The 22,298-nt window shown below is 52.7% G+C and overlaps 7 protein-coding genes across 7 annotated transcripts; 5 read left to right on the forward strand and 2 right to left on the reverse strand.

Moving 5' to 3' along the window:
* The first annotated feature begins 1,208 nt into the window (after positions 1 to 1,208).
* Positions 1,209 to 3,939, forward strand: BO82DRAFT_27072 (serine/threonine-protein kinase). Its single transcript, XM_025630978.1, has 3 exons — positions 1,209 to 1,493; positions 1,553 to 2,296; positions 2,357 to 3,939. The coding sequence occupies exons 1-3, from the start codon at positions 1,323 to 1,325 to the stop codon at positions 3,767 to 3,769; spliced, it is 2,328 nt and encodes a 775-aa protein (XP_025485663.1). The 5' UTR covers positions 1,209 to 1,322; the 3' UTR covers positions 3,770 to 3,939.
* Positions 3,940 to 4,757: 818 nt separating this feature from the next.
* On the forward strand, positions 4,758 to 6,665 carry BO82DRAFT_349227 (exosome non-catalytic core subunit RRP42). The gene is made up of 2 exons (XM_025633867.1): positions 4,758 to 5,639; positions 5,738 to 6,665. Exons 1-2 carry the CDS (start codon positions 5,052 to 5,054, stop codon positions 6,410 to 6,412), a joined length of 1,263 nt encoding a protein of 420 aa, XP_025485664.1. The 5' UTR covers positions 4,758 to 5,051; the 3' UTR covers positions 6,413 to 6,665.
* On the reverse strand, positions 6,406 to 7,969 carry BO82DRAFT_360010 (uncharacterized protein). The gene is made up of 2 exons (XM_025636734.1): positions 7,272 to 7,969; positions 6,406 to 7,148 (listed from the first exon to the last, which is right to left on the reverse strand). The coding sequence occupies exons 1-2, from the start codon at positions 7,677 to 7,679 to the stop codon at positions 6,750 to 6,752; spliced, it is 807 nt and encodes a 268-aa protein (XP_025485665.1). The 5' UTR covers positions 7,680 to 7,969; the 3' UTR covers positions 6,406 to 6,749.
* A 923-nt stretch (positions 7,970 to 8,892) lies between these two features.
* Positions 8,893 to 10,011, forward strand: BO82DRAFT_323990 (cytochrome c). Its single transcript, XM_025632814.1, has 5 exons — positions 8,893 to 8,928; positions 9,381 to 9,412; positions 9,492 to 9,650; positions 9,721 to 9,815; positions 9,875 to 10,011. The coding sequence occupies exons 1-5, from the start codon at positions 8,901 to 8,903 to the stop codon at positions 9,897 to 9,899; spliced, it is 339 nt and encodes a 112-aa protein (XP_025485666.1). The 5' UTR covers positions 8,893 to 8,900; the 3' UTR covers positions 9,900 to 10,011.
* A 1,902-nt stretch (positions 10,012 to 11,913) lies between these two features.
* BO82DRAFT_27358 (uncharacterized protein) lies at positions 11,914 to 14,480 on the forward strand. The gene is made up of 2 exons (XM_025631061.1): positions 11,914 to 12,932; positions 13,009 to 14,480. The coding sequence occupies exons 1-2, from the start codon at positions 12,392 to 12,394 to the stop codon at positions 14,349 to 14,351; spliced, it is 1,884 nt and encodes a 627-aa protein (XP_025485667.1). The 5' UTR covers positions 11,914 to 12,391; the 3' UTR covers positions 14,352 to 14,480.
* On the forward strand, positions 14,481 to 15,090 carry BO82DRAFT_27094 (uncharacterized protein). Its single transcript, XM_025630980.1, has 2 exons — positions 14,481 to 14,654; positions 14,726 to 15,090. Exons 1-2 carry the CDS (start codon positions 14,609 to 14,611, stop codon positions 15,037 to 15,039), a joined length of 360 nt encoding a protein of 119 aa, XP_025485668.1. The 5' UTR covers positions 14,481 to 14,608; the 3' UTR covers positions 15,040 to 15,090.
* Positions 15,091 to 15,987: 897 nt separating this feature from the next.
* On the reverse strand, positions 15,988 to 18,636 carry BO82DRAFT_323995 (arginyltransferase). The gene is made up of 11 exons (XM_025632815.1): positions 18,301 to 18,636; positions 17,930 to 17,974; positions 17,754 to 17,829; positions 17,628 to 17,690; positions 17,447 to 17,569; positions 17,229 to 17,390; positions 16,940 to 17,176; positions 16,793 to 16,890; positions 16,679 to 16,744; positions 16,345 to 16,622; positions 15,988 to 16,253 (listed from the first exon to the last, which is right to left on the reverse strand). The coding sequence occupies exons 1-11, from the start codon at positions 18,356 to 18,358 to the stop codon at positions 16,128 to 16,130; spliced, it is 1,332 nt and encodes a 443-aa protein (XP_025485669.1). The 5' UTR covers positions 18,359 to 18,636; the 3' UTR covers positions 15,988 to 16,127.
* Positions 18,637 to 22,298: the final 3,662 nt, after the last annotated feature.

Genomic DNA, 22,298 nt, shown 5'->3' on the forward strand with positions numbered 1-22,298 from the left:
TTTCTGTCTGCCTTTCCTCCCTCACTGCTCCTCTTTTCCCTCTTTCCTTCTTTTCCCTCTTCCTTTTCCACTTTCCCCCCCTCTCCCCATCCACTCTTAGAGCGCCATCAGTCCATCACCGCCCAACCCCCCAACCTCTTGTTGAGTCTTCCCGCATTAACCCTCAGCATCACCATCGCTCCATTTTCCAGGTGTGGTGATCAATCCCCGAGGGGAATGAGTCCCTACGTATTTTATCCATGATCAGATTCATTCACAACACAACACTATATCTACAAAGCAAGAAAGAATGCAAATTACATTCAAGAATTAAAAACGACAATGTCCCTGTCAGCACTGTCAATCCCTCAATGAGGAAAAATAAAAATAAGAAAAATCCGCACCTAAATTGCAAAATATAATAACTCGCACTATTATCGGTCTGGGATCTGCACCATCTCATCTTGTCCCAAAATTCGCCCCGTCGTCGACCGCTTCTTCACCTTACCTTGAAGGTCTCCACGGGCCGGACCCAAGGCCTCGCTCGTCCTGCTTGGTCTTTGCTAAAGCTGTCACCGCGTCAGGGGGGTTCCTCTTTTTACCTCTTTCTGCCATTTCTGCCATTTCTTACCTTTCTTTACTAGAAAGCAGAAGCGTTAGACTCCTCTATTCCTTCGTTTAGTTACTCCTCCTCTTTCTTCCACCCCCCCCCCCTCCTCCTCCTCTCTACTCTCCCCTCCTCCCCCCTCTCTTCCTCTCCCTCCCCAAAAGGCGGTAGTACTCCGATCATCCTTCCTTTCGTTTAGCTTGTGTCCCAGTGTCCACCTCAAAACGGGTCCGCTCCTATCACTACAGTGATCACGTCCAATCCTCTGGGTCTTCCATCTTGTTTCCAGATCTCCCTCTCCTCCACCCTCGCTTCTTTCCTGAGAACTACATGACTACCCCTTTCCCCCTCTTGTCGAATTGTGTTTCGTACTACATTTTACCCTCCCCATCTAATCAATCGTCCTCCTACCTTACTACCTTACTACCTACCTCATCGATCTCACCCCTCGACCTTCCATCATTATCATCGATGGACAGAATTACTTCTTTCGCAGACTCAACTTAGTATAACTGCGAATGATGAGCTCCTGGCTATACTAAAACACCCTCGACAATCCCAGGAGATCCCCTTACACTCCTTCGACACATTCGTTACGAGGCAGATATCCCGTCGACACTCCTCTATACCAATCTTCTCCCCTCCCCTCCCCTCTCTCCCCTCTCCACGACTCTTTCGACCTGCAAGAGTTCCCTTGGTTTTTCTGCTGGCAGAGACTCGAAAGGAGATAGACATCATGACTGTCTGTTACGATCATTCCTCCCTGAGGAGCATTGCTCCCGCCTCCGTCGCCTCGCTTGAAGACCGATTCGAAGTCATCAAAGAGGTTGGTGATGGCAGCTTTGGTAGCGTGGCTGTCGCACGTGTACGGACAGCTGGCTCCAATGTTGCACGAAGAGGAACCATGGTAAGCTCCTCCTGGCCGATGCAAGTTTTCGATGTGAGGTTTGCTGATTCCTTGCTTAGGTGGCGATCAAGACGATGAAGAAGACATTCGAGTCGTTGGGCCCCTGTCTGGAGTTGCGTGAGGTCATCTTTCTGCGGACCCTTCCACCCCATCCCCACCTTGTCCCGGCCCTCGACATCTTTCTCGACCCGCTTTCGCGCAAACTGCATATCTGCATGGAGTACATGGACGGAAATCTCTACCAACTAATGAAGGCTCGTGACCACAAGCCCCTGGATCAGAAGCACGTCAAAAGCATTCTCTTCCAAATCCTGTCTGGTCTCGACCACATTCACGCTCACCACTTCTTCCACCGCGACATCAAACCCGAAAACATCCTCGTATCAACATCTGCTCCGAACGACTCCGCCTTCAGCCGTTACTCCAACCTCGTCACTCCTCCTTCTACTCCTCCCACTTACACCGTGAAGATCGCCGACTTTGGTCTGGCACGCGAGACACACTCGAAATCCCCCTATACGACCTATGTCTCGACGAGATGGTACCGCGCCCCTGAGGTCCTGTTACGTGCCGGCGAGTACTCCGCGCCGGTGGATATGTGGGCCGTTGGTGCCATGGCAGTTGAGATCGCAACCCTCAAGCCACTATTTCCCGGAGGCAATGAGGTTGACCAGGTGTGGCGCGTATGTGAAATCATGGGCAGCCCCGGTAACTGGTACAGTAAGTCTGGGGGCAAGCTCGGAGGTGGTGAGTGGAGAGATGGCTCTCGCTTGGCTCAGAAGCTGGGTTTCACTTTCCCTAAGGTACGAACCATGAACACCGGTGCATCAATTCGCCCAATCAAGGCACTAACGTAATATCAGATGGCCCCTCATGCGATGGAAAGCATTCTCCAAGCCCCTCAGTGGCCTGTTGCCCTCAGTCAGTTTGTTACCTGGTGCCTGATGTGGGATCCTAAGAACCGGCCGACTTCTACACAGGCATTGAACCATGAGTACTTTGCCGATGCTATTGATCCGTTGAGACCGAAGTCTTCGACTGCTCGCCTCTTGGGTCGCAAGCACTCCGAAAAGGTCCTCAAGAGTGCGACTCGGGAGCAGAGCGACTCGCCCACACTCACCTACAAGGCGTCTTGGTTCAGGAGATCGTTGATTGGAAGGTCCGAGAGTCCGGTCCAGCCCACGGAGAACGATCATGCCGCCAAACCAAGCGTCACCTCCTATCCTTCGGAGCTGCAGCCGAGCAAGACCAGACCACCGCCTATCAAGCGGGCTACCTGGGCCAATGGCGCTCCCATGCCTATTCTGCCTTCGATTCGACCCGTATCCCCCTTGTCCAACGCAGTGACAGCGCAAGCGAATGCAACCCTGGCCCACTCTGGCGACAGCGCGGGCAAAGCCAGCAAGAAGATTGGCCGGCAGTTGTCAGTCAATTCGAACGGCAATCACTATGCCGATATTCACAGGCAGGAGGCGGAGAGGGCCCTCAATGGCGGAAGCGCAGTCATCACGCCGAAAGAGAGCTTCTTCTCTCACTTGCGCAAGCGTGCTCGCCGGCTATCTGGACGCAACCAGGGCAATGTCTCTGGCGATGATGTGGAATCCAACGCTGGATGCATGCCTTGGTCAAATCGTTCCTCGCTGGCTCTGGACTCTGTCAACGTCAGCGAATCCAAGTCCACCTCCGACTTTGCGGAACTGGACAAGGCCCTGCAGAGTGTGAGGCATTCTCTTGATTCCAACAACCGGGGGAATGTTCCTGTGCAGATCACCACCCATGTGGATGGTACCAAACGCCAGTCCATGCCCCAAGGATCCATCCGGACAATGGGCGACAGCCCCGTTTCAACAAGCGGTACCGGAGGGCCCATCTCCAGCCGGACTAGGCGTGCAATGCAGATGTCTAACAACCCCATTCACCGTTACGAAACTCCCGAGGAAGAGGATGAGCTTCTTGACGAAGTGCTTCATTCAGCCAGCAAAGCTGCTCGGCGACTAGCACAGGCTGATATCACCTCCGACGGCTACAGCCACGCAGCTGGAAGTAATGACAGCGGGCGTCCATTGCCAAGCCCTTATCCAACTCCATCGCCTTCCGCCAACTGCGAAGGTGGCTTTTTCGGCCCAGAAATGACTCCATGTCGACGACTCCCAGCCGAGAAGACAGAAGCAAACTCCAACCGCCAATGGCCCACACCGCCTTACGACGAAGCCGAATGGACCAAGTCGGCTTCGGCTACCACCAAGTTCATGACCGGATCAGCAACTTATCGGTAGCTTCGGTTTGGCGGGCCATTGCACTTATCTTTATAACTCATCGTCATCTGTTGAATATGCTTGCATCTACCAAAAAGTCAGAAAAATGAGTGGTCATGCGCGTAACTACCGGCAATTTCACCGAGCAAGGCGTACGGGATCTGGTGTCTACTGTGATTTTATCTTGTGTGAGGACTGGCAGCCTTTTTCTATTTCATCTTTCATCCTGCGCTTCATTTCCCATACCCGTTTGTATTGCCCGAGGTTTCAGTCCGGGGTTGCCTTTCATTTGTTTGCATTGTTCTCATACCCCAAAGGCCTTATTCATAGATACAGTCGGCCTCGCAACCTGTTTTCGGCATGCCGTTTGTTCGTCTTCCATTCATTGACCATTTTTACAACAACATCTGCATATGCTCATCCCTTGTCCTTGATACCAATTGCGCGAGTCGCGATTCTTACACCCATCTCCCACCCTATATATATATATATCTGAATCATTCCCCAACATGTCTTACATACTCATACCATCTTTCCTTTTGTCCAAACTCCCTTCATCCCTATGTATATTTCCTGTGGCAACATTCCCTCAGTCATCCAGCCTTCCCTTTCCCCTTCTTAACCCTCATTGCGCGGATGGAGAGTGCTTTTGCACTGTTCCTCAAAACTCCCCTTCACCTATTGTACAGTTTATGGTTTGGCTGAGGAGCATCGGTGGCTGGTCTGGAGCTTCAACATCTTGTAATATAGGATCATCTCGACGACATATTCGTCTATTTATATATACACATCTAATTACGCAGACGACGTCTGTATGTATCTGCACACAACGTTTTTCCTTGTGTAAAATAAAAACTGCCAGAGAATTAGCATAGTACACAAAGGGATGTCTTCAATGGATAAGTAGATAGTATGGAAGATCGCCCGAGACGGAACAACCCTTCCGCCGACATTCCGGCAGAATTTCCCAAAGCAGCACTACGTCAAAAGCTTCAGATCGATTTGTCAACTCTTCAACATTTCAGCAAGAAAAGCCTGTCGCGACCGGAAAGACTGCTCGGCTCAGCAGGTCATACAGAGCTTCTCAGCTTGAGCTTGCTCGACTTTCTTTGCGACAAAATCCTGTTGCTCAACCACCAAAGCAGAAATCATCCAGCTCCCAGCACTTTAGTCCTTGATCTTGAGGGGCTGTCGATAGCTGCGGAGACTGCCTATACCTCTACCCTCGATCGCACTGATACAATATCATATTCGACTCATACGCACTCGTATTTCTGTTCTCCGGGCGAGACAAGCCAGAAAAATGTCAACCCAACGACAAGCCACCTCCGCCTCCCAAACCCCGCACATCTCCCCCGCCGAACTCTCCTACCTCTACACCTCGCTCAGTCTCCCGCAGAACCCCATCCGACCCGATGGCCGCTCAGCGACGCAGTTCCGGCCCCTGACCGCCGAGACCGATCTGTTGCCCGGCACGAACGGCAGCGCGCGCGTCGGGTTCGCGGACGGGACGCAAGCGATCGTCGGCGTGAAGGCCGAGGTGGAGCGGACGGTGGTGGGTGCTGCGGCCAGCTATACTCTCGCAGAGGCCGAAGGCGCAGGCGATCATGATGGCGAAGGCGGGGAGGGGTCGGGCTCTGCAGCGGGTGGTGGTGCTGGTGCTGCTACGGCCGGTCATGGGTCGTGGGTGCAGATGAGCATTGAGATCCCCGGGTTTCGGGACGACGATGCCCTGCCTGTGTTCCTGGCGGAGATGATGCGGGAGCCGTTGGTTGAGAGTGTTTCTTCCGGGAGTAAGGGTGCTAGTGGGGATGGCGAAAAAGAGATGGAGGGGGGTTTGAAGGGGAGGTTGGTCATTAATCGGAGTTGGCATTGGCGGTTGTATATTGATGTAAGAGATCACGTCCCCTCTTTTTTTTTTTTTTGTGACGGGAGAAAAGGAAGTTGGAGTGGGAGTTCACTTGCTTAACTGACAACCCGACGAAACAGGTATTACTGCTATCGCAACCACTCTCCTATCCTCTCCCCCTGTTGTCCCTGACGACACATCTGGCGCTTCTGGCGACGAAACTCCCCAAGTTGAAATCCAAGGGCGAGGAGGACCCCTTCTTTGACGATGACTGGAATGCGGCCGAGTATCTGTATCCCAGAGCTTCTTCTTCGTTCCCCAAGTTCGGCGGTAGCACGGCGGGTGGTATTGTTCCTCCTCCCGTGCAGCATGTCCGCCCTCCCGTGACCCTCTTGGTGATCGCCGTGGGCGACAATGTCATCTTCGACCCGAACCGCGAGGAGATCGCCGTCGCTGATACCGTGCTGGCCATCTCGGTGACGCGCGATGGTGGTTCCGAGGGTGGCCTGAAGCTGTTGTCCATCCGGACGATCGATCCTCCCTCGCGGTTGACGCAGCCTGGGGTGCCGAATTCCGAGAACGTGGCGACGCTGGGGGCTACGACTGGTGCTGCTGGTTCGGAGGAGCAGCAGCCGGCGGCGGCGACGGCGGTTCTGAATCCGGTCACGGGCGAGGAGGAGGTTCCGGGCGTATGGAGGCCTCGTCGGGGAGGGGTGAAGAGGCGCACGGTGGCTAAGATGGTCAAATTGGTGCTGGAGAAGGGTGGGGTTGGTGAGGAGGTTCTGGAGGGTTTGGAGAGTGTGGAGGTTGGTTGAGCGGTTCATGAGGTCTGGTTTGTCGCTCTGGGACACTGGGAATAAACTGTCAAACCTCATGGCAGACATCTTCTGGGCGTGTGTTCGAGGAAAGAAGAACGCATATCCACCCGACAGAGCGTGATTCTTAATCACAGCGATAATCCGCCAGATGTTTAGCCCCCAATAGACAAGAGGACAACCCGCCGAGGAGGATAGAAAGCTAGTAGTATTGTACATAGACCTAAGATATGCTGAAAAATCTTCCTCAACTACATCCCTCATCTTACACACCGCAGTACCTCTCTCTCTCTCTCGTGTCCGAGCCCCGCTTGCACCGGACGGTTCCAATACCAGCCTACCAAATACCCAACCACTTCTTCACGGGCCTCTTCTGTCCCTCCCAATCGACATACGTGCCGTCCGCCGCCTCGCGAGCAATAGGCGACTGATCATCCACCGCCTCCGCGGCAGCAGCAGCAGCAGCAGCACCCTCAGCAGCCTCCGGCGCCTCCTCCAACCCATGCGCAATGCGATACTGCCTCCGCTTCTCGGCATCCTCGACGCGCTGCCGGCGCTTCTCGCGCGTCTGCTGCGACGAATGCTCGACATGCATGCGGAACACCGCGAGCGCCTGGCCCACCGTATCGAAGGGATGCGACAGCAACCCGGACCACGACGGGAGCAGATGCGCGAACGGCGACGACCGCTTGAAGTTCGTGGTGAAGGTGAACGTAGCCAGGGAAGTGAGCACGCCCTATTTGCAGTAGCAGGTGGTTAGCATCGCGTTATCTTAGACTTCCAAAAGAATTCCTCCTTCACAGTGCAGTACGCATCTTCCCAAACCCCGGAAGCATAATATGCAAAAGGGTAGGCCTACCATAGCAATCCAAACATGGATCCCCCGATTCGTCAGAAACTTATGCGCCACCGTCCCCTCCGGCGGGAACATGTTGGGGTACTGTTTCTTCCGCTGCGCCTCCTTCTCGGCCTCCGTCAGGCGCGGGCCGTAGTGCACCGGGTCGGCGGTCACGACGCGGCCGTTGCTGGTGCGCACCACGCGCCGCTGCGGGTGCGACGGCGGCCGGAATTTGTCCGGTTGCGGGAGGACGATCGGTTTGTCTTTGTTTTTGCTGGCGGCGCCGGATTTGCTGGAGGCGCAGCGGCGGGGGGTTATGCTTGGGGTGCGGGGGCTGGTGGTGCTGGTGAGGGCTTGGAGGGTTCGAGGGGTGGGGATGCCTCGCGGGAGGAGGAAGCGCGGGATTCGGATTGTGGTTGTGGACTGCATCTTTGGAGGCTGGTGTTGGTTTGCCTGGGAGAGGGGGCGAAGGGTGGAAGAGGGTGGTTTGTGATGCAGTTGCAGTACGGTGGTTGATTGGTATGCCTGATACTGATACGGGCAATTTTCTTGCCGGGGAGGAGATGCCAGGCGGTGTGGGAACGTGAGTCACGTGAGATGGTGGCCAGTCGCGTCGCTTGAGAGATCACGATACTACAGCTTGGTGTTCGGATTGGGTTCGGGGAAGGTTGTTAGGGCCTTATTGGAAGAAGTATGTCATGCATAGTGCACTGCGACAGTGAAAAGAGCAGTGGGTGTTCTACAGCTACATTGCACGGCGTAGGTCATTAAATGGCATGGACGTCCCCCCGGCGCATTGCATGTTTACTTGACCGGCTGCGATTGTTGCTCCGAACGATGCGGCGGCGCGGAACAACATTGCCCCAACGCCAAGTCGGTCAGACTCGGAGGACGAATGACCGTCGAGGGATTTGCAAATGTTGCTCCGTACCCCCGAATGTGCCCCGGGCTCTGGTCTGGTCCCAGTCCAACAGAAGACAAAGGCAAAAAGGCAAAGGCGAAAATGATGTAGTGCTTTCACCATTTTCATATCATCCCCTCTCGCCCTCGAGGTTCCGTTGTTTAGTCTCGTCCTGAACCATTCTTTGGTGATTCTACACCGATCGAATTCAACCGATTGGTTGCGGGATCCCGAAGGCACGGCTGGCAGAGTCAGCAGGAATGAGCGTAGAATGAGATCATACCTCATACCTCATGCCTCCTAGGTCACGGGTAGGGGTCGAGAACACCTAGAGAGGGAGGGAGAGTGAGGTTTGTACAGTGTTCAGCATAGCAATCAATAGACCTCTGTTCAATCCATTGACTCTGGACTCCTGTTCTAATTTAAGCGGGTAACCAACAGCCCTCGCGGCAACTGTGCCTGGTGATCTCATCTTTTCCACCAAAAAATCACACCGGCATCTGGTCCCGGATGCGCCCGTTGTGCTGAATCATCGCGGTGCTGATTGGCGGAAGCCCGGATCACGGGAAAAGGGCTGTTGGGGCCGCTCTTCCCAGTAAGTACAAATTGCAATCGCAAGTTTTTCTGTCCTCCCCTTCTGCTTTCCCTTCTTCCCCCGGAATCACCTCCGCTCAATCCAATTCCTCTGTACTTTACCTTCTTTACCTTTCTTTTTAATACCCTTCACATCTCCCCTTCACACATTCAAAATGGGCAAGGACGCTGGTTTCGCTCCTGGTAAGCATTCCCCTTGGAATTTCCTCGATCCCCCGGTGTTGCGGCTCGTGGTCAGTGTCACCGATCATGCACTGGTCGCCTCGAAGACTCGGCTTGAACACAATGGCTTCGGGGCTGCCGGATGCATAGGCCAGGTGTTGTTGGGTGGTGGTGGTGGTGGTAATGGTGGTGATCTTGGTCTCGATGTGTTATGATCATGGGTTCTTTGTCAGTCCTGTCGCCTTGACGATGTACCACTGCCTGGCATCTTTCACTGCAATTCCAAAGCCCATGAACCAGACCATAAGATTTCATGACCAGCGAGAGACGCTGTACCATGACGAGCTTCGACACCTACTGTTTCCTCACCACCATCCACCTGCGCCAGGTCGACTTGGAGTCCTGCGAAAAGCCCCAGCTACCGGCAGCACAAATGCCCATCCAGACTGCGGCTAACATCTCCGGTTTTTCAGGTGACTCTGCCAAGGGTGCCAAGCTCTTCCAGGTGAGTTGATGCCTCTCTACATACGCAAGAAGGACTTGCGAAAGGTTTTGGACTAGGTTGCTGACTCTGCACTTTCCAGACTCGCTGCGCTCAGTGCCACACCGTCGAGGCCGGTGGTCCCCACAAGGTCGGCCCCAACCTCCACGGTCTCTTCGGCCGTAAGACCGGTTCCTCCGACGGCTACGCCTACACCGACGCCAACAAGCAGGCCGACGTCACCTGGGATGAGAGCACTCTCGTAAGCCCACCCTCGCGACTCGCGCACCAATCGTGATAGTGATCAACTTGACTGACATGCTTCTTTCCAGTACCCCTACCTCGAGAACCCCAAGAAGTACATCCCCGGTACCAAGATGGCCTTCGGTGGTCTCAAGAAGGCCAAGGAGCGCAACGACCTCATCACGTACGTTCATACCTGAAATCGGTTCAGGCGCAGTCAGCTAACGGATATGTTTCCTACAGTTACCTCAAGGAGGCCACCGCTTAGATGCTTTCACTTATGTGAAACCTTCTAGACCCCGACCGGGACGTACGGGTTTGCCTCGACTCTGCGTGCTGGAAACAGCCGGTCACTCGGCCGTCTCTGCGGCTTGGTCGGGTCATGTAACATTACCCTCTGTTTACATGCGATAGACTTTGGAATCTTCATGCGATGGAAGAAAAAAGAGGATGCTATAGAGCCTTTTGCCTCCTTCGCGACCGCTGTCTACTACACATATTCCCGATTGACGTTTTGTTCATTTTTTTTGTGACCGATGAATGCCCTGCTCTGTGTATGATGGTATCAATATTTTTTTTTCTGTGAGACTATAATGAAAAAAGATCTCCTCTCATGACGCCATGCGCGCCGAAAGTGACCCCTAGGTGTGTCTGTGCTTTTTCCAGTTGCAGTAAATTGATGCGTTGGCCGAGTCTGGCGTTTCAGGATGACCAGGATCACGTGTGCCGATGGGTTGGCGGTCGGGCAACCTTCAAGGTTCCCTGATTTTCCCGCCGTTGCTGGCCGAGAGAGAAGGGTGGGTGAGCACTGAGCAGAGAACATGAATCCATCAATCATCGATGGCCGCTGGGACAAGTCTCGACTGCAACGGCAATCTGGCGGATGATCCTTGCATCGTTGGAGAAGCATTTCGGCCACATGATTGGACCAGTTGTCCTGCTACGGCCTGCTACAGCCTGCTACAGCCTGGGCTAACTTGGTGCTTAGTTGGTGCACTTCCTCAGACAAAACACTCTATCTTTGCACATTCAAGTGCAGGCAAGCCAGGAATGCGAGTGCTGCCTCCCCCCGTTCGGATACTTCGGGCGGCCCTGAAATCGTGGGATTATCTTCTGATCGAGATGTGAGATAATCTGGGGACTGATATACAGTACAGTACGGAGTACGGTATGTACCACTGATCTGAACCCAGGGAGGATCGCGAATGACGCGAATCGGAAGATGTGCCCGGGCACGATGGCGTGGCAGTAAGCACGACCGGACGTGTCGAAGCTGCTGAGAGTTCATCCGTACTGTACATCGGGAGTATCAGGCTTCTTTCTCCCCCTCCTCTCACTGCAGCACTTCAGCCACAGCGTCCCCTTTGCCCCTCCCCACTTGGGTTTCTTCGCTGACTATCGCTATCGATAAACCCCCCCGTTCACAATCGATAGGGATGTATTCTTGGTTCAGGTCCTTCCGCCCTTCTTTGTTATCGCATTGATATGTCCGCACGTTGTCTGCCCTTTATGCGATGGAAGGGAACAACGGGTTCTTGAGATGCGCTCCATAACGCAACAACTGTGCCCACTCCCTGGGGCTTTTCCCCCCACCATCGGTTTCGACCGGCAATCCAAAGAGAAAGGACATCTTGCAAGCTCCTATCGACTTCCCTCTCCAAAGATAGTCGGTTTTAGCCCATCGCACATGACCCGGGGCTGGCCCACCACGATTGGTCCAGCCACCCCCCTCCCCTCCGTTGTTTAAATACGGATTCCGAACCCCCCCCTCCGACCAGCGAGACATGCGAGGGGCGCGTATCATCTACTTGTACCTGGAAAAGAAACAGGTTACTTTACTTACTTGCCTCGAAAACCCGTGTGTGAATCGCATTGATACTACTATACTTCCATCGCAATCTTATACTGCACCTACTTCGAAGAACCGGAATACTTGCTTGCCCTCGACACATCCATCTCATCTTATCTATCTATATAGTCTATTCAGATCGTGTATTGACTTGACTATCTTATCTGCCCTCCACTAACCGCATCCCTCCATAGCTCCTCTCCCTGTCTCACACAGGTGGCACCCTCTCTTGCGGTGCCTGTGTCTGTGGCTCTGTGTCTATAGTGGTGGTTCATGCAAGCACCTCTCACAGTTGCTTTTGCTGGTGTATTGCGGAGAACCCGCTGTGACTTGTCGCATCCCATAACCGTTTCTAACACTGACTGACTGGTTGGCCTATTTACGCACACGCGCACACACTTACCGTCTATCCTCTATAATCTGTACTTGATCCTCTGTGAGGTCTTGCGCGCGTGCGATCGCTCACCCGTCTTCCCTGGTGAATCCAGTGAATCCATCAGGCCGCCCTAGTGGTCCTCAGGCACCCAGGCTAATTACTTACATTCACTCGCGGTCCCCGTTTCTAACTCTCTGATCGCATTCCATTCCCTGGCCTCACCTTCATCTCATTTTATAAACTCTGGGTAGACTTCTCCTCTCTCCCCTCTCTTCCTCCCTCTCACCTTCTCACCTCCTCATCTCGCTCTCACATTTCATGCCTCCCCCCGCCTTCCCCATCCATCCGCGCCTAGAACACAGCTCAGATCGTATCTAAGCGCGCTTGCGACTAACCATCTGATCAAGTCTTCTTGACCGTCTCCACCATTCGCGCAGTATCCTCGTCCGCGCAGTGCGAGGTGTCGTCCAGATCGTTGGCGCGATCAAGAGGATCCTTGGCGCTGGTGGCTATTCGTTGTGAAACACCGTCCCAGATGTTAGACGAACTCGATAACAACTTCGACGACCATCCGTCCTTGGATGCGTCGCTCGAGGACTTTGAAAGCAGCAGTAACACGCAGCGTTCACCTCTCTTTAGTCTTCCATCGCAGCATTCCGGATTCCGCGAGGAGGAATCGGACCCAGACGATGAAGACCCCAATCCCAACATGGAGCGCTGGTCACCACCCGGATTTCGCAGACACGATTACAATCCAGGAAGTGGTTGGTATCGCCACGAAGCGTATTCTCGCAGTCCAGAAAAAGAGCGCCCCGTCCTTAAGCCGACAGTGGGGGTGAGTCCGTCGCAATCGCGAGAGGGCAGCCCACAGTACGAGGATGCGGTCGAGGCCCCTGTGTCAAAGGATCGCAAGCAGTCCTCGGCTATGACTGAGACCACTGCATGCGCGCCAACGGCCATGTCGCTACAGAGTCCCGAGAGGACCCAGACACGTTCGCCAAGCAGAGCTCCGGCTGGCGGGCAAGCTGGCCAGGACACCGAGTTGGAATTTGCACCCGAGCAGGATCTTAGTAATTGTAGGTATCACTTTGGAGCTCAACTCTATCCAGCGAGCTGATATAGGATACTGACCTGTGCCTTTTCTGCATGAAGATATCCGATTCGCAGTACGCGCCGAAGTCCAGCATCGTGAACCATTGGCGGGCATGTTTAGGTACCTGCGTGAGAAGCTGGATAAAATCACCAGCACTCGGACAAATACCCTCGTCTCCATAGTTGTCGCCTTTTTGTCCATAGGATTGATGCGCACATTGTTTCTCCCGAACTATCCTCAGCCAATCCCTGACTTAGTCAAGCTGTCCGGGTTTGCGCGCTCCTTTGAGCCCCTGATCTATTATTCGGAACATGGCGCGCAGCAGATCGAGGCACTGCAGGAAACCGGTGTGGCGGTCTGGGACCTGAGCGAATCTGTTCGTGGCACCAACATGACCAGCGCGCCTATCATCGTGCGCCAGCTGGATGAGCTGTCCGAATCCCTCAAGTCATTGTCATTGGAGCTGACTCGCTTCTTCGCCAACGTCGATGCCGACTTTGACTCGATCCTGATCGTCATGGATTGGGCCAAACGCGAACTGGAAGCGATCAATGCCCAACCGCCGAGCTCGTTTCCGACGCTCATGTTCGATAATCTGCATGAGATCCTTGCGCGACTGGGTACCATGGAACGGCCGGTTGACCCCCATGATGCCCCTCCAGGCGGTGAGCTGGCGACTACACCCACCACATTCGGTCAAGTCGTGACGGCGGTCCTTGGACAAACCTCGGCGCAACGTACGCGCGCAACGCTCACCCGTACTTTTACTGAATTCTTAGGTGTGCTTGAGGAATGTATCAACACCGAGCTGCACCATTCTACTGCGCTCTTTGGGCTTTTTGAGTCTATCGATCGCCAGTTCCTGAACCTGCAGCGGACCGTCGTTCGTGAGTCAGATGCGCAAGAACGGGAGGAGGGCGAGATGCTGAGTTCCCTATGGACCCGCGTTCTCGGACCGGATGCCTCCATCGTTCGCAAGTATGAAAAGAATAAGCGGCTTCTTGCCAGCGTCCGTAGTCGGACTGTCACTAACAAGCACCTCTTGATGGATCACCGCGGACGCCTCCTCACGCTGAAGGTAAACTTGGAAACCTTGCGTCGCAAGTTGGTTAGTCCGTTGGTACGGCGCAACGATTCGGTCCGGTTCGCGGGGGGTGTCGAGGCTAGCAATAGTCACAGCCATGGACGCATGCTCGGGCCGATCGGAGCCGTGATCGAGGGTCAGATCCGGGGCATCGACGGCAGCTACGAATACCTTCGGGGCGTTCGGGACAAACAGAAGGCACGGTTCATGGAGTTTGTCTTCGGCGCTGGGCGACGAATCCCGACCACCGCGATGCTAGCAGATGGATCCGAAGGCGACGATGGTGAAGCGCAGACTATTGATGAGGGTGGTGATTAAGTTGACAGACAGGTTCGATCGAGACTTGTGCTTGACTGCGTAGCATGGCCAGGCGTTTTTAGCTGTCATCATCTCGTCACTGCGTGTTCTTTCCATCATCGTCATCGGCATCGTCATCGTCATCTCTGTCTCCATCCGGCGCATCTATCGGAATACTCGGCGTCGCATCTGGTTCCTGCCGGTTAGCATTGTCTGCCTTGCTCTGCACATGGTGGGGCGTTTACATCTACAGGATCGTTCATCATCGGGTTGTGGTCATGGTCATGGTCATGGTTCTTAGTATCTTCTTTCTCTGGGTACATGGTTGAGTCTCACGACATCACGGTTCTGCTTTATTTTATCTATGGAGTGTACTGACCCGTTGGCGTCCATAGATCTGGTTTCTTACTGGCTGGCGTTCTTTTCAAGTTGTCATCTCTCGACTTTCGTTTTCTTTCCTTCTCTTCATGTTTCATCTCGTCTTCGAGTGGCTTCTTTGATCTTGATTGTTTGTTGGTCGATGATCGATGATCGATTGATCGGGGCGAATCCAAGGGCGGTTGAGGCAATGAAGGGTGTGGGGGAAAAAGAAATCGTTTCTCAAGAGATAGACAAACGGGGAAATGGTGCTATCTTTCATTGCTTTATGAATTTTCGATTCATTTCCAACCAGTCCTCCGGTAAGGATTTTCCTTTTCGATGCAGATAACATTGGAATGGATGGGTGGTCTTGTTGTGTTTTGGTTGGGTATAGGTAGGAGGTATAGTAGTCGGTCCGTTGTTGTTATGCAGTGGGTTCGACTACCTTACCTTACCTTGACTTTCTTTGTCTGGTTGGTTGCATGTAGGGCGAATGGGAAGCTGGGGTTAGGTGGTGGTGGTTGTTGTTGTTATGAATGCGGGGCGTGCCTCGTTTTTCTTTTCTTTTCTTTTCGTGTTTGTGATCTGGTTTTCTTTTGCTTCTTTCCGGTACAAATCTCCCATCATCCAGGCGTGCATTAACTCTGTCTCTCTCCTTTTCTTCACTTCTTTCGCTGTGAATACATAGGGATGTGCTAGTGCATTCAGCTGCTTGCTTGCTTATATACCTCTTCTTTGTTCTCGGTACATAATGCATACATGCTGGTTGGCTTGCAGGGTGCATCTGGGTATGGGTAGATCCATGAGCCCCAGTGGTGTGCCCGTGCTTGTTTGTGCTTGACCCTCTAGAGCTAGAGATCGGTGTCTACCCACTCTAAGCTTTAGGCGGACGAGCTGAGCCGAGCGAGCTGAGCCTTCCGTCACGCGTTCTATACCCCCCCGATCTAGCCCCCACTCTATGCCTCCCTTGGCGTTCCCGGGTATAGATACTTTGTATAGATATGAACTTATATCCAATACCACTCACAGTATAGAGATTCTTTCCCTCGTTTGAAGGTACCTGGGATACGATATCATTTATCTATCCTACCTACCTGCCTCCCTCCCTACCTACCAACCTACCAGCCTACCTAATACTCCGACAGCACGAGCTCTAAGCCCATGGCCCCTACATCGGGGAGTATAGTAGAGGTACGAGCCCCCCCATCTACGCTGCGCGGTTGTTATGGAGTGTATAAAGGTGTTGTTGTATATGCTGAAATGTTGAGACCTGATGGGCGAGAGAGAGATCGTGGGAGGTAGATCAGGTAGGGTCTGATACATCCGGGTATCACGCGCCACCTGCTTTCAAACAGCTAGTTCGATAACTATATAGAACTATATAGAACTAAGCCACTATATATCCACTGAGTCCTGACTACAACCCACTTTAGAGGTCTAATCAAATAACACCACGGCGCTCTGCTTGAAGACCTCCGGTCCCAGCACCGCCGCCAACTCGGCGACAATCCCCTTCACCGACTGGGGGTTGTCTATTGGCATTCTCTCCCAACCGACCAGGTCCTACCGTCATACACCTTGTTAGTATCGCTTCAGCCAGGTGCACAATGCACGTAGTACATTTTTCTCGAACGATCAAAGGGGGAGAACGTACGATCATATGTACAAAGGACCCATGCACTAGAAGCAACCAGTGGTCCAGGTCTAGCGCCTTCACTTCGTCCAGAGTCAACACGCCAGGCATGTGCAGGTCAAAGAGTGACATGTCCTCGTCGTTGATCTCCGCATCAGCGGTGTCAGACTCAGGAATCTTCTCAGCAGTAGTGGTGGTGGTTGCTGCTTGGCGGTCTCGGGAAAGGGAGACGTAGGGTCGAGTGTCGAGTTTCTGGGCGAGTTCGCCGTCGAGGGGGTCCCAGGCGTAGGATTCGGGGTCTGTCAGAATCAGTATTATGGAAGATGCGTGGAAGGGGCCCAAAGAGGGCCCTTACCGAGGATGTACTGGGGTTTAAAGGTTCCCTTGTAGCGCATTTTCTGACATGTATGGATATAGTATCCTTACCAGAATATTAGCAATAGCACGCGATCAGAATAGATGGACTTACCCATGTAGTAGTACGGATATTGAGCCTCCACAGCAAAAGCGATCTCCCGCATTGCACTCAGCTTGCCGAATTCCCATTGTTCGTAGTCTGGGTCATAACTGGCTAAGGTCAGCTTCGAATTGAAGTGGCCACGCAAGGAAGCGGTACAAGATGTATACAGAGCTCACACCACTAGGCATCAGATCTAATACAGCCACGGCGATGAGCTTGCCATCGAGACGGTAGCACTGATGCCACGACCCGAGCTTCTTCTCGTCCGACTTCTTCGGATCGGCGGGCGAGCGCGTCAGACCCGAGCAAAGGAAGCGCTTGAAGTCCTTGGTCTGCCACTTCGAGACGTCTTCCTTGTGGACTGTAGTCTGATACTTGCGAAAGAGGTCGAATCTGCGGGTGGAGAGGTCAGAAATTGGATTTGAAACCGGAGCTAGTGACGGACTTGGCCTGAGAGAGGGAGTCGCCCTCCAGATTGACCTCGAATCGATGCGCGGGCTCGAGATACTTCTTCGTCTTCGGATCAATGGGCCGTTTCACATTGCTATACTCGGCTTCGTGGACGGCCCCCGGGAGGTCAAAGTGGGACTTGCGGCTCTTCTTTTCCCTACAATGCGGACATTCAGCACCTTCTCAAATCTATCCCAGATTGAATCGACTCACTCCCGTGTCTTGGGACAGAGATATGCGGCTCGACGGATGTATTCAGGACCGAGAACAAACTTGTTCCAGCGGTTCACAGCCTTGCGTTGATCCTTACGAGGTTTGAAGTCCGATGCCTCCAGTCTGCCATGATGGATTAATCTCGTGAAACATAGACAGGGGAAAAGAACCGATCACCGACCTCATCGTATAGTGAGGGCAGCATGACCGCTGCAGGTTCTGCTTGTAGTACAGCGTGCCCGATCTAGGCCTGGGTTAGTCCCCATGTTGATCGTACTTCTCATGCACCAAATGAACCACACAGTACCTTCTCCAGCCCCGGTTGACAAGGGCCTCATAATGGGCCGGTCGCACAGAGACCGAGCTAGTGTAGTAGGAGGCAGCTGCAGTAGACGCGCGTTAGTCCTGGCATGGCATGGCATGAAGCCGTCGTCGACATGCCTGTGATGGGCATCTCTGGTGGGGCAGCGTGGAGAGACTCACAGCCATCATCAGATTTACAGTAGCCACAAGAGTTGCGTTGGTAGCCTATTCTGCGAAGTCAGCGGCAAGAGGCAGCCAGTGGGGCAGTCTACATGGCGACAATTGAAGACAATAGAAATAGCAGAGAATGTGATTTAAAGATGTTTTCACTGGAGGCAACGGGACCAGGAGACGAAATTCGGCCAAGGTGGTTGGCAGTGGTGTTGTTTAGGTGGTACTATGGAGAAGCGAAGGCCGTATAGATCGAGATGAGGGGCAGCCCATGCCATGCCGGCGCATGAGGGGCACCGATTGGGGGAAAGCAAAGGGAACCAACTGGGGCGGATACCGATTGCACGGGGTTGAAGACGCTATGATGACTGGTTGCTTACCTAGAGGTCGGAAGAGCGACAAGTTTCTTGCCTGCTCGGCGTCTACAATCGAGACCATGGCTTTTTTTGTGGTTGTTGCTGGTGATGGTGGTGGTTGGTGTTGGTGTGTATGTCAAGCACCAGGCAGGCAGAGGTCGCACTCTGAGACGACGCAGGCAACTGCAAAATGAGTCGGAAGAGGGGGAAGACCCGGATAGAAGCACTCGAATAACTTCTATCGATGATGATGACGATGATAACAACTAGAGCGAGTATTCTGGTGGCTGCGATGTGGTGGCCTGAGGGGCCCAAGATTGTTCTGATCTTGGAGGATGGAAATGAAGAGAAGATGATGCGGGACGGAATGGCTGAAGCTGGCCAATTCGGCAAGCCCAGCAACCATTCATCCATTCCATCCATACAACTACTAACTATACGTACAGTACTTCAACTTAGTTACCTGCTACTACCAGCACAACCCAACCCAACCCAACTCTACTCAGATCATCCCATCATCCCATTCACGTCCGCTTGGTCCCAGCTACTTACAGTGTTGGTGACCCGTTGGCCAACCAAACCCAGCTTCGTGATGCTTCTAGAAAAGAGCAACCCAGCTGGTCTGCATGGAGGGATCCGAACCCATGTCGGAACCTCCTGTAAGGACCGACTGATCATCCCAGCAAGCAAGATGGAAGTATGCCTACTGCACTCGAGGCCGCGATCTACTCTCTTACCCCGTACTTTCGTCCCTGTTCTGTTGGTATGCCCTGCTTGTTGTTGCCACTGACGAAGGAGGTGCAAGTAAGCCGGGAGATGATGATGCTGGCTACACGGCCAACACAGCTCATTTCTAGCATTTCCATTCAAGTACGTACTCAGCACAGAGAGCCACTGGTACTACAGAGTACTGTATCTCCTGATTAGTATCGATGGTTTTTGCACCGTGGTGAGGGAAGGAGGTCGAACCTGGCCGCTGGTAGTTGGAGATGCGTTCAAATACGGGTGGGTATTGTTAGTCGCCGTATGAGCATCTGTCTTACCATACGGTAATGTGTCGATGGAAGTGGAAGTTGGCCAGGTGCTCTTCTCCCTTCCCCCTTCCCCCTTCTTCACGGTAGAGCAAGAGCGGCTTCGGAAGGGAAGCTGGAAGCGAATGAATGTACATAATGAACTGTACTGTAGTATAATGAGTGCTACCACTCGAATTGATCCTGATGTGATGCCGTTTGGAAATCAAGGTACAGTACAGTACTACTCAGTAAGTAGGTAATCTTCGTTCTTCCGCGCATCCCCAGATCATGGAATCACGTGCAGGTATCTTCCTGCTTCCCCCCCCAAAACGTCCAAGCATCATCGACATCAACGACAGGATCTCAACTGCTCAAGGGATTCGCATCTTTCCCACAGATGGCTGCTGCGTTGTCGCCTCCAGATCCAATCGCCACCGTGTATGATTTCTGAAGCCGCTTCACCCCATGATTGATGTGCAGGACTACCTCACGTAGTGGCCATTTCACCGCATTCCACATTGTCCGAGCAACAGGACGCTTGGATCGACTCCCATGGTTCATTCATGGTTTGGGTGCAGCGGACAGGTACGGTACATCAGTTGTCCACTTCTTTAGGGCATGCTCGCGACTCCTTCCTCCCTTTACAGCACCAGCACCAGCACCAACCTCTCCTTCTCTCTTTGATGTAGATTTTAGATAGTTGACATCGTCATCCATAGCTAATAACCCAAGACAACAAGAGCGATAATAAAAACCATTGAAAGTACAGCTAAAAAAAACCCCTCCATGCAACCAATGCAGATGGAAGTTGTAACCGGCCGAGTCAGTGCTTTCGACTGCCCCGCATCCTCCCCTCGAGCAACTCTTTTTCCTTTGATCCTTTTGTTTGGCTTTAATTTGCTGGAATTGCCAGTGACACCTTCCAATAAGCCAGCCAGGATCGAGGGAACCTAATGTACCATGCAGGGTGTATGCTGCTGCGTCTCATGGTATCCAATCTAAAGCTTGTATGCAGGAGCGTGAAAGCAATAGTCCAGGGAAAAGAAGAAGAAAAAAAAAAAAAAAGTGCGTAGACAAACAATCACCGCTCATTGAACTTCCTTCCCTCAAATTGTTGAAGGACACACAGCAGCTTACAAGCTAAGCTCAATTGTAAATGGCAAATACGTATCCGTAGCAGGTACCGTATTCAATGGCGCGACGATCATTGGATCGATTCCAAAAACCGTTGAAATATTATTGCTGCAGGGTAATAGCGTTACTTATAGCATAGCCTATTGGGGAGGCCAGGTCGCCCGTGCACGTTGATGGAAGGGATATCACTTGAGAAGGAAAATCAAAGGGAACACGTTCCTTTTTTCCGATGGGAGTTTACTACATTTACGACAAATCGGTAGATATGGATGTACTTGAAAGCGAAACAGTCTCTGGTCCGTTCAACGGAGGGGTGGACCGCAAGCCGATTTTTCCCTCTGAGTTTGGAGCCCATCTGAAAGTCTGCCCTCACCTCACCGTGATCGGGGATCTGTCATATCTCCATCCATCCTCCTCATACTATTTTGGGCAACCCACGAGGGAAAAGACTGGACGATAGGCGAGACAGGTGCCGAAATGACGGGACTGACTTTTAGACCATACACGGAGCATGACGCACAATGAGCCACCGGGAAAACTACTGATGTGCGGGCATGAGATCATCCAAATTTAAAGTATGGGAATTGGTCGCCTTGCGGTTGTTCTTCTTCAGAAGTTGTCAACTTAGTCCCTGCCGAATGCCAATAAATAGAATAAATGGGCCATGGGCCCTAGTCTGCGAATTCGAGGTCGATGTCGGACCTTCCCTGAGGGGGCTCTGACGGGCAAAATCTGATACAACAATTACAGTGCCAAAGGAGCGAGGAAGGTTTCTAGTCTAGTAAATCCTCCCCATTCATCCGACCACAACATACTCTATTTGAGAAGGGAAAGAAGCGGGTATCCGATCTATTAATAATGGATCAGTGTGCGATGGCGCGCGTGTGTTCGTGTCTGGAATTTCATGGTTCGTCTTCGGGTCCCTTGGGTTACCAGGTTGCTGTGGAACCCTGAGAAGGAGTCTCGGAGTCGCTCGCGACTAGGAATAATCATCCATGATACGAAGTAGATTGTCTAACTTAGGAAGATCACTAGTTTGGCAACTGTGGAAGCCAAATTTTACTTTAGCGTAGAGGTAGAAATTCGAACAGCAAGTTCATGATACAAAAGGACGAACTAGGTCTAATTGCGGTCAGGGTTGCAAAGGCCGATCCCCAACCATAATCACTTACCTTCATAATAAGGTAGGTCTTGCGCAGTGGGCTGGAAAGGAGAGCCAAAAATGCCCCCCCCCATTCTTGACTTCAAACCATACCCTACAAGCTTTCATGCATCTTGGCAGTATCAATAGACCCTCTACAAATACCAAAAAGAAAAAGAAAGAAAAAGCCAGAAACAAAACCAATCTCAAGTCCCAGTCCATATACATGAGACATGGAGAGCAAAGGGGCGTACATGACATATGGACCTGGGACCTGGCCACAGTCAAACAAAACCCCAAACGAGGGCTCGGACATGGTGGAGGCAACATGGACCGACTACCTACGAGTTAACTACTAGTTACTCGTAGACTGCTGTAATGTAGTTAGGCTTGTCGCAATTCAACGAACCGTACCTGGGCCTTCCAGACCGACAACCGGACCAGAACCATCCGTAACGTTCCAGTAAAACCATAAATACGGTATTCACCGCGCCTTTGTGCTTCGGCCATCTGTAATCATCGGTACCGCCCACCCAGCGCGCCAGAGTCCGCTCCGGGGCGAAGACAATCACCGGTTTTACCGGTCTTTCCACAATAACAATTAAGGTAATGAATGTCTTTCCAGCACCTGCCCGGGGTGCGCCGCCCACAATTCCTTCCCCCAAGTTGGCTGACTGACTGACAGTAAGTTACTGTCTTTTGTCTGTCTCTCTCTGTTGCCTCCCCTCCCCTCT

The sequence above is a fragment of the Aspergillus uvarum genome (genome assembly GCF_003184745.1).
Source record: "Aspergillus uvarum CBS 121591 unplaced genomic scaffold BO82scaffold_120, whole genome shotgun sequence".
NCBI classification, from domain to species: Eukaryota; Fungi; Ascomycota; class Eurotiomycetes; order Eurotiales; family Aspergillaceae; genus Aspergillus; species Aspergillus uvarum.